General features: G+C 34.6%; 1 protein-coding gene across 1 annotated transcript; it reads right to left on the bottom strand.

Moving 5' to 3' along the window:
• Positions 1-276: 276 nt before the first annotated feature.
• LOC122158561 (motile sperm domain-containing protein 2-like) lies at positions 277-15568 on the bottom strand (the record flags this gene model as incomplete). Its single annotated transcript, XM_042815297.1, has 8 exons — positions 277-2238; positions 2715-2817; positions 3725-3854; positions 4384-4480; positions 5228-5324; positions 8806-8918; positions 11589-11759; positions 15372-15568. Coding segments are annotated over 8 exons (1055 nt in total), but the record flags the coding sequence as incomplete, so codon positions are not given.
• Positions 15569-15741: the final 173 nt, after the last annotated feature.

Below are 15741 nucleotides of genomic sequence, written 5' to 3'. Positions count from 1 at the left end.
ATATGACTGCTGAACACTCCATAACTACAGTATTATCAGTACTTCTATCACTGCAGGCAATGGGCCATTACCGTACTGACCTCTCCTTCGTGTTAAGCATCTGTAGACTCAAAAGAGAATCAAAATCTAAGAAGGTGTAGCTATTTTTAAAAGACTAAACATTAAAGACTGTGTATTTCCTCAAATTTATTTTGTAACTGTATTTTTCTGGAACATATTAAAATAGAAAAAAATGCTCATCTGATTCATCATACAAAGAAAATACCAACGTAGTAATAAAATACAGAAAATATTTATGAAAGCACCAAAACATTAAAATATTCATATTGGCAAAGACTGTAAGAATATATTTCTCACAATTTTACAGTAAAGTGCTATTCAATCCACTCAAATTAAGGAATCAGCAATTTAATAGCATGGCTAGTAATTATTATCTGGAAGTTATAAATCACTTTGTTACTTTTCTCAATAAGACAACAACCCATTTTGTTGGAAGCAAAGCATCTGAATTTTGTGCACACGAAAATAACTTAAACATTCAACAGTTAACAGTGAACAATGTAAGCTGTGAATTCATTCAGAAAAAAATATTGAGAAGGAAAATGTACAGAAATTAGATAAATGAAAAATTAAGAAACTCAGACTATGGTAAAATAAGGTATAAGTTATGAAAGGACAGAAGACCATGCACCAGTTCTGACAATTTGCCTTTTACACAGTTGTTTTTAGTAATCACTTTGAACCACTCCTGCTTTATTAGCTAATCAGTTTATTAACACATTTTCTAAACTGTCCTTCTCTATTCCCTAGAAATGATACTACAACTACAGCGAACTGGAGAGATACCATCACCAAAAAGACAGAAGCAGATTATGACCTTTACTTTTCCCCAATAATCTTGTATTATCTATTGAAATCAACAAACCAAAGCTAAATCTACTACAACGCTAAATTGTAGCAAAAATTAATTTCAGTAAACAAATTAGACATCATCTACAGTTAAAAAAATCAAATTTATGAAAGATACCATCAATCTCCTTTACGGTGTTTAGCATTTTAATGTACATATTTACAGCCACGAATACAAAGAATTCTTGTTAGAACAAAGTAATGCTAGCTTCATAAACCATTTTTACAATATTTTCTGAGAAATGGTAGAAATAACACTTTCATATCACCTTCAGTAATACTTAATCTTCCTGGCTTGAAGTTTTTCATAAATTCATCTGTGATTTAAGCATATTGCACATTTCAGAGTCAGTCCTTACACTATTTATTAGCCTTTTTAGGAACCGTAACTTGGTCATCAAAAGCCAACTGTCACTCTCCTCCTGCAATTTTACTAAGAGCTGCTTCCAAAAAAAAAAAAACATAAAAAAAATAAACAGGGAGGGAATAGGAACAGTGTCTCAGCATGACTATTTCATTACTATTTTTGGAATCAAGCCACAATTATTTTGCTGGTCAATATGGCTGTGCGTATGTTATTTGGTAGAAAATGTTTGCAATATGCTTGCTTTCAGGAAAAAAAAAAAAAAAATTAATTAAAGAAAGCAATGGCCCTGAAAATAATTACTAACAGATATCTTCCTTTATACCAGACTGTACATAGATTATACAAAAAATCTGCCCATGGCACATAATTTCTGTAGATTTTCCTGAAAGAACACGTGAAACTTTAGAATACATCAAGCAGATGCTTACATCTTCTGTAAGAGTAATTTTGAATGTAGGAATGAATATGATGAAAATAACTGAAATACTGTATTTAAAGTACTTGAGGAAAAAAGCAACTAAAGTTTTAAATTATGTTGTTGTATTTGGTTTTCTTCTTCCAATTCAGTAGTATTTGTTAAGTTGTATAGCGGAAATAAAACTGCCAGCTCTATCACCTCCTTCACACGCTGTTCCAAGTGTCCACTCTCAGTAACTCGCTTTGTTGGTCGCTTACTTCATCGGTCAGCAAACTCATCCGTTGCTGTGGGCTCACAAACCTCATGGTGGCAGTTCCAGAATCTGAGTGTAGTGCAGCAATCATTTCCACTCCAGACAACCATGATAGGCAGCATCTTTAGCACAACGCGGTTCTTTTTAGCTTCTCTGGCTATATGCCAGGTAGAAGCAGAAGGCAACAATAGTAACTGATAATGATGATAAAACAACTGACAACTGCTGGAACCAAAGGCAGCGATCAATCTGCTCTTGAAGTCTTTTATTAATTTGCAGTAAATGAGTTAGCTGAAAATAGAAAACATTTCAATAGTTTTAAATTACCACAAATGAAAGCACTTGCTAATGTAAAGCAATTTAGCCACAAAATTTTAAGCACGTTAAAAATACAGCCTCTTAGTGATCCCTTTTCTATCACTACATACTTCAAGAGACTGTTCTACTAAAGAAGCGTAGAACTTTATTTATATTGCCTGTATCAAGCAGGTGACATCTCCAGACTAGGAAGAAATAGATACTGTTCACATGTGATACGTGTCATAAAGCAAGACGAATGAAAAAAGTACACTGGAAGTACACTTTATTAAACTGTTAGCACTAAGTAAAGTAAAATAACTAAATTCCTGTCACTGATTTACTTTTGAGCTCTAAGCTTTTCAAGCAGTCTAATTTACAAAGTATCAAGGACATCTAGTACAAAACAAATCTTTTTATCAAATTTTATATGCTTGTTCAAGATTTAGCACAAAGGAATACATTATTACCTGCATATGTAAATCTTCATTGGTTTTTGCTGGAATATTTAGTGCATTTTCTTTTAATGTCAGAGTAGAAGGCTTACTGCTTTCTATGACATGACACCTGAGCCTGTTTAAATGATTAAAAAAAATATGCACAGTAAAAATCAAAAATTAAAATTAAATAGAGAAAGTAAACTGTCCAAATAACTGCTATTTATATGTCCTTTGCTATCTACTAATTTTATAAATAACTATTGTAATGACAGTCTGAAAAAGCTTCATCAATTATATGTTGAGAGCTTTTGATACAAAGGCAGATCAAAACGATCTGTAAGCACAGATAAAATATACCTTAACCATTTGAAATTTGTAATACAGGATTTACTCAATCAAATGCAACCAGAAATGCAACAAAGCGTTAACAGCAAACAAAATCTAAAGGCTTCATTTCCATTTTAAACCTTAGCAACCTTATTTTTCAAGTCCTCCACCTCTCTCACAGTTGAATATATGCAGGAACAGAGTTTCAAGCCACTATTAGAAATAGTGGAATTTTACACAGTTTATGAGAGACAGTAGAGTCTCCTCTGGTGAAATGAATACTTTTCCTAGAAATGTGCAGCAGTACTACTAGATGTGAACAAACATAAGAAAGTGAAAACAGATATAGGTATGTATTTGTATATGTATCTCTATATGTATAGACACACAAACACAATTCACAGGTGCATTTTCACATCTATTCCCTTTTTTTTTTTTTTTGCTTAATTCTTGAGCAGTGCAATAAAGCAACAACAAAAAGTAAAGCATGTGCAGACTACCATGCAAGGTGCCTTACATATTAAAAAAACTCTTCATTTAAAACAGAAAGCCGCAGTAATATACTTCAGTCAGCAAGCATACAACTGAGTTTGGAGAATCCTTTACTGACTATGATAATGAAAGTGACTAAGAACTATGACTATGAAAGTGCTATAAATCAGATAAATTACAATGGCTACAAAAAAACTATCAGCTGAAAACCCTATACTCACCTATGTTCCATCACTTTGGTCCTAGGGACTTCTTTCCAAAACTGAGCCAGTTCTGGTACACCTGATCCAGAAGACTGGTCCATTTCTGCAGCCATTATAAGGAAACGATCCTGCAGAGAAGCTGAAAAACCTGCCCTCAAAGAAAAAAAGCAAAAAGAAAAAAAAAAAAAAAGGAAAGTGCTTGGATAAAATAATAGTATTACAAAGCACATGGAACACTTTTAAGCAAAAGCATTTTAAAATGAGAACTTTTGCAGGACCAACTTATTGGAACTAAAAATGATAAAATCATTCTTATGCTCAGCGGCTTTCATTATCATTTTTCTAAATTCCTTCAGTTTCCTTTTAACGGAATTAGTTTCACCTGAGCAATTCAATGGTAACCCACAACTTTATAAGAAATGTATCTTTTTAAGGTAAGAAATGGACTCAGCTGCAGACAACACCTGCTTATGTCTATGTGGAGTAGTAAATCAGTATAGGCAGTTACTCAAATGCTGTATGACAGACATGTTCTCTTATAAATGGTAACACTGTCATACAACAGTCAAGTGGACACTGGTTTCACTCAGCCTTACTACCCGCAATTTTTTCTATCTAGTCAGCCTTCATGTTATCATCCAGGCTTTCTAAAAAATTCTGCATAAGATTTTACTTACCACCATGAAGAGAGACTATTATGTCTAATGATGTGCCGGGTTCACAGCTGCTGTTACTGGGTTTAACTCTGTATTTTTCAGGAGCAGTCGTTCTTACCTAAATGCAAAAAAATAATAAGCAGGTATATAGTAAATACACAGATGATGACCTTTTCATAATCTAATTCTGTATTGACCAATAACACAGAAATCCTTAAAGACTGATTAAGACAGAGTGAAGCATATCTTTAAAATACCTTACTCTGTAGGAGTAATCACACTATTTCATTTTTTCCTCTCATCCACTTTCAAATGGAACACCTGACAAAATTCTGGAAAGTATGGAAACTTTAGTTACTTGTGTGTGAAGAGAACACAAAATATATGTTGGAAAACCAAACCAGGATGCAAGCCAATTCAGAATTTCTGAAGCAAACATAACTGCATTAATTCCTTTGATAGTGACATTTGCAGACGCAGCTGCATCATTATGGAGCGTTACTAACTTATTCCCAGTCAAGATTTTAAAAGGCAAAAAGTTCTAAGGACACCCATCTCCAAAGCTCACTGCTTTCTTGTTGATTGTTATAAGTACTATACTGTCACCAAAGAACTAACCATCTCTAATAGCTCTTTTTCAGCCAATGCTCCAAAGATTTGTGTTATTGATTGTTCTTTGGGGTGGCATACCACAGGAACAAATTCAGCCAAAATATTTCCTTGATCTGCTTTCAAACAAACCCCAACAGTGTTAAAAAAATTAAGCCCTTGGAAAGGAACTTAATAGTATTTCTTCCTCCTTATCGAAACTATGCAGAAGTTAAACATTTAATAAAGTAAACCAAATCATGCTTAATATATTTACCTTAAAAGCTACTACGTTTTTAGTGACATTTGTCAGAACTATCAAACACTTTTTCTCTCCAGTTTCTTTGGATCCAAAATATAGTTCTTCTGCAGGACTGGCAAAAAAAATACAGAAAGGCTGGTTTATTCAAATTATCTTTATTAAATACGATATAAAAAAACCTCATCACCTCTACAGGGAAGTAAAATACATTGAACCTTTCAGCTATGGTTGCTGTAAACAGCTTCCCATTAAAAAAACGTGAAAAAGGCACAGAAATTTTGTACTGACGTTTACAGTTGACTCATGACCACAAATGGACCTAGCAAAATCAGTTGAATTGACTACTGCCCTTGAATTCTTCTACCTGCATGAGCATGACAACTGGCAAAAGCAGGGATAGCCAGCAGATAGATACAGTCCCTTCAGCCCTGCACTTTACAATGCTATGTTAAGGGAAAACTTAATCAATTTCAATTCTATTATGGAAGGCCATAAGCTGTTACAGACAGGGAGCAATTTCCATCTCATAAGCCTGCCCTTGTTAATGGCTGTAGTGCACACATAAGAGGAGTAGGCAGGTATCTGTAAGTGGCAAACATTATAATCACTACTGCTAAATTCATTTGTGATTATGAGTCAGTCTTCACATACCTCTGAAGATGTGTAAATAAACCTAAGGTTTTGCTTATTTTAATATCTTATGCAATTAAGAGTCATGCATAAAATCTTTTAAAACCACATCCAACTACTATAATTCATTTGGGATTATGAATTCAAATGAACACTGCAAGGCCTAAAGTAGGGCATGCTCATTTACAAGCTGACAGGAAGTTCAAGTAACAATGAAAAACTGCTTCCTTCATATATGCAGTGTAAGGACTACGCAAAGAACTCCCATAGCATGTAGTAATATGGCATTGGATATTCTTTTTCAAAAAGAACTTACTTCTGCCTTCTTCTGCCCTTTGCCTCTTTCTTGAATACTAGTTTCATTTTTGATCTCTTCCTCAAACAATCTCACTTAATAACACCAATGCTTTATTCTCTCTCATCTAAACACATCAGCACATTAGCCAAGAGAAATAATTCTTGGTGCTGGATGGCAAACCTGAACTCCTATGCTAGAACAAGAGTCCAACAGTGATTGCATGGGAGGAAGGTGCCTATGTTTTGCAGTATGCTAGACAGTCCACATGAAAACATTCTTGACAGGGAGGAAGGAACTGTGCTAAGCAAGGCAAAAACTGATGGGTGTGAAAAAGGCTAATAAGGTAACTAAGTATACCTCCTTCTCCTCTGAGATCTTTCATTCCCATTCACAAATTTTCAAATACTCAGCAACAATAGGGAAAAGGATTGTAGCTACAGGGCATTTCAGTGACATTAATGCTAAGCTACTGTTGGTGTGAACGTTAGAGAAAATGTAGAGAAATCATCAATGGGATTGAAAAGCATAAACTAGTGCCAAACAGGCAAAAAGAGCCAGAAGAAAGGAATATTGTGCCACAGCCCCATGCTTCTTGCTGTTCCACAAGCTGTGGCAACCGACAAAAAAAAAAACCCACAGCAGAACACTTGAGAACCAGCTCTGAAGGCTTACTGCCTGTCAAGTCAAGCAGTTACATAGTAGGGGATGGAGGTGATACTATAAGCACCAAAGCCTTCTCACACTACCTTCTTTACTATCTGAGGTGTGGGGAGAATAAACAGTTCGTATCATATCACAAAGTCTTGTCTATAAGCACATTATGAGCTACTCTTCTGCTAAAAAAAATGTGAGTAAACAGATGGGTTTTCTTTTGTCTTTTATTTGCTGTGTTTTTGTTTTTTTTTTTTTAACCTTATCAAATACAGTAAGTTATTCATGAGAAAGGCCAATAAACGCCAGCCTTTCCTAGGAAGGCCTACAAGGCAAATGCAATAGTGATACTAACCAGAAAGAGAAAGTTACTTGTGAGCATGACCATATGCGTGAGGAAAAGAGAAGAGCATGTTTGCTAGTTCTGCTTTGTGATTCAGCTCTAGTCATATATCAGGGCAAACAAGTGGCAGGCAGTGATAGGTAAGGAATATCAATGCAGGATGTCCTCTGCAGAAGCAGTTTGGGACAAAAAGGCAACTGACTCTTACTGACTACATAGCAATGAGTAACATTGCTGTTACTCGGTTTCTGCTTCTGTCCCCACGCCAAGACAACAATGCTGGTATCAGCAAACAAAAGCTAGCTCTACAGTGTTTATTCATGCCTCATGTGTGACATAGATACTTGTGAGCAGAAAATTGCTGGTTATTTGTTTGTTCAGTGCTCTGACAAAGAGGCCAGGGAAACTATAAGCAGGTTTTCATCTACAAAGTGACAGTATTAGCAAAGAGCAACAAGAGAACACATGCTTTCAAGAGTTTACTTGAGGAAAAAAAAAAAAAAAAAAAAAGCAGGACCAAGGGGGATACCAGTATTTTTATTTTCCATGATAACAAGGCAGTCAACTATAAAGGTGCTAATATTCGTAACATTCATTCTTCTTGAGTTTACATAATCTGCAACACATCTATGTTTGTAGCAGGAAAGAAGTGGTTTTTTCTCTTAAACTTGTTGGTTTTTTTTTTTTTTAATTTTTTTTTTTCTTTAAGTAGGTGGATGGATCTACTTCATTTGTCAGAAGGAAAGAAAACAAAAGTATTTCCTCTGAGTTCTCTTCATGAAAAATCTTAAGTAGATGCCCATGGATTTTATAAATCCCTTCAAGATAACAATTCCACAGTCTATGCCTTTGTACTGCCAACCAAGAATGTAGAACTTCACATAGTTATTTATATGCAAAAAGCTAATTTTCATTTCAAACATATTAAAATTTGACATACAAACGTTTAGATGCTAATGAATATGTCATTATTCAAATCCATTCCAAATCTAATTCAGTGCAGCAGTTACAAAATTAGCTAAGGAATTATCTATAAATTAGCTATTTTCTTCATTCATTTAATGGCGAACTGTAAATGAAAATACAAGTTAAGATCTACATCATTTTCTAAACAAGCATCTTAACCTGAAAAGCAGTGAGAAAGGAGATTGTCTAATTGATTTTTCTTGAACTTTTGTGCTGAAAAAGAGATTAACTGCTAGACATAAAAATACTGCCATTTGAGATTGTAAGCAGGTGTGCAATTTAGACAGCACTTCCCACACAAAGAATTGTACCCATTCAAATTGGTTCAAGGTACTAGCACAGGTGCCACCTTCAATCTTGCTTCAATAGTTTTATCTTAACAGTGAAAGTTGTTTTCACAAATAGTTGATTTCATTGGTGTAAGAAATAGTGCCAAATTACCAATCATTCTTATTACAGATATACACTGATGACAGTTTTCCAATTTATCTATTCATATATATACACACACACACACTTAAGTAGAAAAAAGCATGCCAATGGATATACAAAGATTCACTGAAAATGCATAAAAGCAGAAAAACATATAATTTGTATTTGTTAATAACTACTGCTGTTTTTAATAGCCTGAAAAAGTCTAGTTTATTTTAAAAACTAATTACTCAAGTGTCCAAGGCACATTTTAAAAAAGAAAATTATTATTACCTGATATGTAACAAAGGTCCTTTAAAAGTGGCTAGTGCTTTCTTTGCATTCTTTGGTTTGAACTCTGTTTTGTCATTTTCCTCTGACTTGGAAATTTGTTCTACAGAATTCATCTGAGTAAAAATGATGGTTATAATGATTAACTAAAAGTCTGGGTTACACACACTACAGATTCATGCAGGTATTTTAAAGAATGTCAGGAGGAGGCTTATTTCAACAGTTAACATTTTACAGACAAAATTTACTATGTATTCATTGCTTGACAATTCTGAAAGCCCATCACATAAAAAAAATGTATTGTAAGTCATGTTATATATTAAAAATGCCTTTTTTCTCCCCTTCCTGTATCTTTTCCTGATGCCTGAGTTGGTCGTTTTTGTAGACACCAGATAAGCAAACTGTGGTACTTATAGTAGCAGTTTAGAAAGTACTGATGTTACACTTTCACTGCAAAAGTTTCCAAGTGACACCCCACTATAATCATTGTTACACTGAATAGAAAACATAGTAACAGCTCCACATTTCACTGCATTAAAAACTTGCTGAATGTATTTTTTATTTTTTAAACTGATCTCTGAAGTATTGGAGAGTTCAAACAACAGAACTTAAATTCTGAGGTTTTTCTTCTGTTACATTAAGAGACTACATACAAGTCAACAAGCCTGCTGGATGTCCACCTCACAACTCTACAGTTCTTTATTCTCAATAAAATGCTGAATGGGAGAAAAAAATACAGAGAATTGCAAAAATAAGTGGCATGATGACTTGAGAAAATCAGCAAGCTAAACATTCTGCTTAGCTTTGTGTTTATTCCACTTGAAACAGTGACAGAAGATAGGAAGGGTATTCAGTTTATGTAAGTTATCTGAAGTGTGGGAATTGAAGAAATACAGTACCACAGAAGATGGATTTTGGTAAAAAAACAAAAACAAAACACCTCAAACATAGTAGTTTCACTTATTGTAACTGTGGTTATTTTAAAAGATTATTGTATAAATACACTGCATAGTCAATGTGTTTGGATTTATTCTACATAACTCCAATTTAAATTACCAGGAAAAAAAATTACAGTAGTACCCACTGAAGGTGGAATCTCACATGCTAAATACAGGTGTCTACAGAAAAGGCACTTACAATTAAGTTTATTGCTCATGGTTCCCTCTACTCTGTGGAAAGAAAAAGGCACTTCCATGGGATTAGAGGAGGCATACATAAAAATAAATCAGATGAATTCTTAGTGATTACAAAAATCTGCAGATAATGCAAATAAATACCAGTAACATAGTAAATAATAATGAAATCTCACAGGTCACTTGAAACCTGTCACTTCAGAAGTTGGCCTTATCCAAAAATATTTGATAAGTCATATTTATGAACAGTCAAGTACAAAATAACCTCTTTTAATATGCCAAACATTCGTAAAATAAGGAACAGTTTCTGAAAAATAGCTTGGAAGAAGCTCAACATAGAAGGGGCAAACACTGACACATCTGTGTTAGAAATGGCAAGTGTTATTTTTATGTGAACAGAAAGCATACTGAAGCAAGACAACTGACTTTTTCCTTGAACAGGAACAGCGCCAACAATGGCATGGAGCCTGAATTTTAGAAGTATGTTAAAGATTGGGTATTAAACATGTCTTTAAATTAAGAATGGATGAGTATAAATGATCAGCTTAATTCAGAAGATTGAGTGGTAGCTTGATTATGCTGTAGGAAATAGAAAAATACCATAAACTGTTATTTTTAAATACTGAAAAAGTTCACTAAGTAGAAATCTGAAATAAAACAAGTAATTAAATATTGAGGCAGTTCAGCACCAAAGCTAACTTTCAAACTAAACAGTGATTATGTTCCTATTTCTGAGAATCACATCTTAGCAGATGTGCCACAACCAAAACAAGTTAGTCTACCTGTTGTGAAGTTAGAATAGCTATGTAATGCCTCCTTCTGACTTTAAACTCAGTGATATATATTTATATAAATAGATGGCCAAGTTACAAATGAGCACTGTAAAAACAGCCACATTTCAAATTATTCTGATAAAAACATAAAACAGTAAATGAAAATAAAAATGTAATCTTTAAGAATTTCACTACTTTAAAAAAGTTTTGCAATTCATATTCCAAAATGAAGTGCGGCACTGGTGAATGAATTTCACATTTGTTTTTTTCCCCTCCCCTGTCCTTTCTAAATACAATATCCTCACTGACTATGATTGCATATTCTGAGGATTAACTTCATAGAATTCTACATAAATCAATACCTTTAACATTCTGAAGGGAAATTATATTTTCAATACAAGATGATGCATTAGGGATGTAATTTCTTCAGAGATAAGCAATTACTTTTATGATTTTTAGAAGTAGGCACATAGTAACATTTTACTATTTATCTGATATTTTCTCAAGCATTTAATTTAAGCATCTGAGAAAAATAGATATTTTAAGATGTTTGCCACAAGATATCTTAAGAATAGAAGTTCACCAGTTAGGCAAGTTTTGAACATAACACATCTTCTAAATTTCGCTACATAATTCACTGTAATAAAGATATTAAATACTAAGTACACATTTTACTCATTTAGAAGCCAATCTTAACAGTCCAGTCTGTTCAAACTAAGAATCAAGGTAGAAACTGTAATTTTAATTTTCCATTTTTCTGTGTACGTATTTCAAATTGAGGCAATACAAAGTGAAAGCCAGACAAGAAACAAAAATCGCATGCCTCTTATCCTGATTTGTAGCCATGTGAATAGTTGCCTCAGCTTTCAGAGTTAGATACCTTTTTCTGATTAAGATTTTGTTCTTCATTCAGATCTCCAGGTTCCTTGGTATCACTATCTATCTCTTCTTTACTTTCATGTTCATCTTCACTCGTGATAGGCCCATTTTCACATAAAGGCGTTTGAAAGTCATCGTCTACCAGTGGAGGATAACTGTACTTGAAAGAATCCTAAGAAGAAAAAGGAGATTTATAAAGGACCTCTTAGGATAATGCAAAGGACCTTTTCTACTGTTTTTAAGTGGAAATACCATGAATTCATTATGTTGTTTCAAACAACTCGTAGGTTTCAATTATCCACTTTGCTTTGCATCACTGTTAAGAAAGCTTATGCTACCAATAGTTCCATTTCATCACTGATCTTATCACTGCCAGCAGCACGCACTTGCAGCTCAGAAGGCAAGCAGTACCCTGGGCTGCATCAAAAGAGGGGTGGCCTGCAGGGAAAGGGAGTGACTGTTGGGCTTGTTCAGCCTGGAGAAGAGTCCCGGGAGATCTCACTGCAGCCTTCCAATATTTAAACAGAGATAATAGAAAGGAGGGAAATCAACTTTTCATACAGGTAGTAATTGACAGGACAAGGGGGAATAGTTCTAAATTAATGGAAGGGAGATGCAGATTATGTGTTGGGAAGGTTTTCACTGAAAGGGTGGTGAAGTGATGGAACTGGCTGCCAAGAGAGGCTGTGGATTCCCCACCCTTGCAGAGCTCAAGGCCAGGATGGATGGGGTCAGGCTGATACTAGGACTTTGTGATCTTGAAGGTCTTTTCCCAACAGAGATGATTTTATCTTTTTAAAGAGCATTCCAAGTGACAGAAAAAGTCCTTTGCATTTTTAATTACGTAGTAGTAGCAATTTGAAAGTATTCTTTAAATCCTCTAATTTCAATTAATTGTGAGGATTTTTAACATTCTGCAGTTCACATTTTTGCATGCCAAATCAATTTAAAGATCTCCTTCAGAACAAATGAATAAGTAGAAGCAGCATACTCAAGCAAGCAAGAAGCAGCAAGGTTCTCAGTGCTTGCATAACAAAGAGAAACAGTAAAAATTAGATTTTGTTAACTAGAAATGCTTTTCACCTTCCCCAATTAGTTTTTAAATGTTAGTTTTCAGTGTAAGAAAATGTTTAAATAGGGCCCTCTGTTCCTACTGCAATTTCAAACAGTCTTATACTCCTAAGTAAACTGAATTGGTCAATATCATAGCTTTGAATTCTGTGAGACGGACTGGAGCCATGCCCACAGGTCCCAAACTACACTACCAGCACAGACCAAAAAAAGCAGGTTTGTTTTCCCTGTACAACAGAAATAAATTATGTGATCCCATGAAAGAAATTTAAATAGACAGCCATCCAAAGAAACCTCAAATAAAACCACGTATTTCCTGTTTATCTTTAATCAAGGTATAAAGATTTCCTATTTTTCAGGCTGAAGTAACAGTTGTAGGCCTTTAGCTGAAAGATGAAAGGAAGAAACATTCTCCAGCTCAAGCAGTTTTCAGTTGAAGGGCCTGGTGAATACGTTTAAGTAGCACTAACAGACTAATTAACTGTTAAAAGATTCCAGACAGAGAGAAATATTACGGAAGACTTGCAGAATGTTCCCCTTCACCCAAGCAATACAGAGCCTTTTCACTCCCTTCCATGGAGGACATATGGCACAGTGGCCTTGATAAAGCGATGCTAAGTTTGCTGCATACTTCACTTGGCCACATTAATCCACAATGCTGGGTAATGGCAGTAGCCAAAAAGCATCTCATCATTGAGACAACTCAAAGTCTCACACTTCTCAGTCACAGTCAATCAGTTTAAGTGACACTGGCTATCTGCTAACAGGGTTGAAGGCTCAGACAGATAAACAAGACAGATTTATTTGCTGTTCAATGCATCCATTTCAAAAAATGATAGTTTTCTATTATGGGACACTGGCAAGAGCCATACAAGTTTTATTCATGGTAGTGATATTTTCTAAGACAAGGTGTACACAACGGTCATGAAATCACAAGCAAAAAGCCCAGTGACGTCTTAATTAACAAATTAAATACTGACCTAAAAACAGTGCTTTAAGAAAACAAGCTATAGGCTTTCAATTTAGATAACCAAGTGAAGAGCACAGTATTCTAGTTAAAAATGCTGCTCAATCCTGGCACTAGTGCAGAGAGAAGTGAATTAATAAGGCTGACTGCTCACTTCTGACAAAATGGGCAAATACAGAAGTTCAAAAATCCTGTTGCATGCGCACATGCTCACTCTTGAGCAAGATGAAGTTCAAGCATATATGCAGAGTTCTGAAAAATCTACATTGATGTTTTCCATGATCAGTATTAATGTAATGTCTTAGATACTCTGCAGCCACCTTAGTCCATTATTTGTCAAAAAACATATAGATCATCCTTTTAAGTCCCCAAAGAGGTCTCAAAAATTTCTTTTGGACACCTGTATTCCATAGTTTATACCTTCTCTGCATTTCCCTAAACAGTAAAACCTGGCTCTTCTAGGACAGATACCATTAGGGAGCATAGTAGAAAGGAGAGTCTATTTTGCTTGTTCAGTACTACAGCCAAAGAATACACAGATATGCCATGCTCTTCAACTGTATCATGCTGATAGCAAAACTGACCATCTATTCCTAAATGGGTAGAAATCAAAGAGGATGAAAAGAAATGGGAAGGGGAAAGATATTTCAGAGGAAAGCACAAGGAATTAGTATTTACAAATCAGATAGTACCTTAAAATAAACAGAAAACCCCATAATCCTGTCAACATTAATAGCAGTAGGTGTACTCCCTCATCAGATTTCAAGTTGACTCAGGAGAAGACAAGGTCAATCACACCAAGAAAATACGCCTTCTCTGAAAAGATGTTGGAGCCTAACTTAATACCTGTTAACAATGTTTCCAAACAGTGACAGTTCTGAGGTTTAAAGTTCAGAATACCCACCTAACAGGTTAAATATCAAAGACACTCAATATTTAGACAAAATAACTGCAGGCTCAAAATACATGGCTTTTAAAAAGCATGCATACATTTTTTTCCTGAAACTGTAAGCACACTTGGAGTCCTTGTCAAACAAACACACTTCTATTCTACTAATTTATCACTGTCACTGCAACTTATTACTGCAGATCAGTAGTTTAGGTAAACAGCCTCCAAGATTCTGGGACTTACAGACATTCCTAGAAGCTGTGCAACATGGAGCTAGCTAGTACTAGCTAAGCACTGAAACACTTCAGGATTGAAGGAGGATAGATAACCAAGTCTGCACGCTCCATATAGGCACTTAAGAAAAATAGTTAGCAAAGCCACAAGCTTCTTTCTTCGAAGAAGGAATTAGCTATGAGGAATGACAGTAGAAAACACAGAACCGTGCCTTTGGAAAAAGATGAAAAATTTCAGAGGGGCACAAAATCTATTTTCTGTTTGTACAACTTGTCATAAACCCACTCAATCTCCCTAATTCATCAGCTGGGGGAGAATAAGATAAAAGAAATGGCACTTGAAAGGGGCAGGGTGTTTTTGTTGAAGATTTGAAAACAAGGCTCCCTGTGACTTGCAAATGAATAATTAAAATCATTCACAGAACTGATTTCCGTACTTAAGATTAAGATACTAAATTCTCATAAAATTAATCCATTTTTTACTGATGTGACTTACAAACCATCACTCTGACAGAATCGAGAAATTTCATATCCATGAAGTGCCAAACTGTAACACCATGTAAGTTATTAAATAAACATGCCTCAATCTAACACAAAAGGATGATGGAATGTTAATATACTTACAGTTCCACCCATGTGAGGTGGCAAATATTCTCCACTGATGTATTCCTGCACATCACTCTTGTTCGTGAATTTTAGCATACTTATTGCATCAGGGCCAAGCCAACCCTTCACAATTTTAAAAGCAGCTTTAAAGGGGAAAAAAAAGATAACCAAGTTTGTCAAGTTTTTTGTTTTGTTGTTTTTTTTTGCAGGTAGATCTTACAAAAGTAGTACACTATACCCCATAAAACATGGTAATACCAGTTCTGAAAATGTTAGAATGTGCAGACAAAGAAAAAAAAAAAACAAAACATTACTTGTAAGAAAAATATTTTATATTAAACAAACAAACAAACAAAAAAAAAAAAAAAAAAAAAAAAAAAAAAAAAAA

This window comes from Centrocercus urophasianus, unplaced genomic scaffold (assembly GCF_019232065.1).
Source record: "Centrocercus urophasianus isolate 14NV4802_14NV808 unplaced genomic scaffold, USGS_Curo_1.0 seq_1475, whole genome shotgun sequence".
Lineage (NCBI taxonomy): Eukaryota > Metazoa > Chordata > Aves > Galliformes > Phasianidae > Centrocercus > Centrocercus urophasianus.
This window is presented reverse-complemented; position numbering and strand designations above follow the sequence as displayed.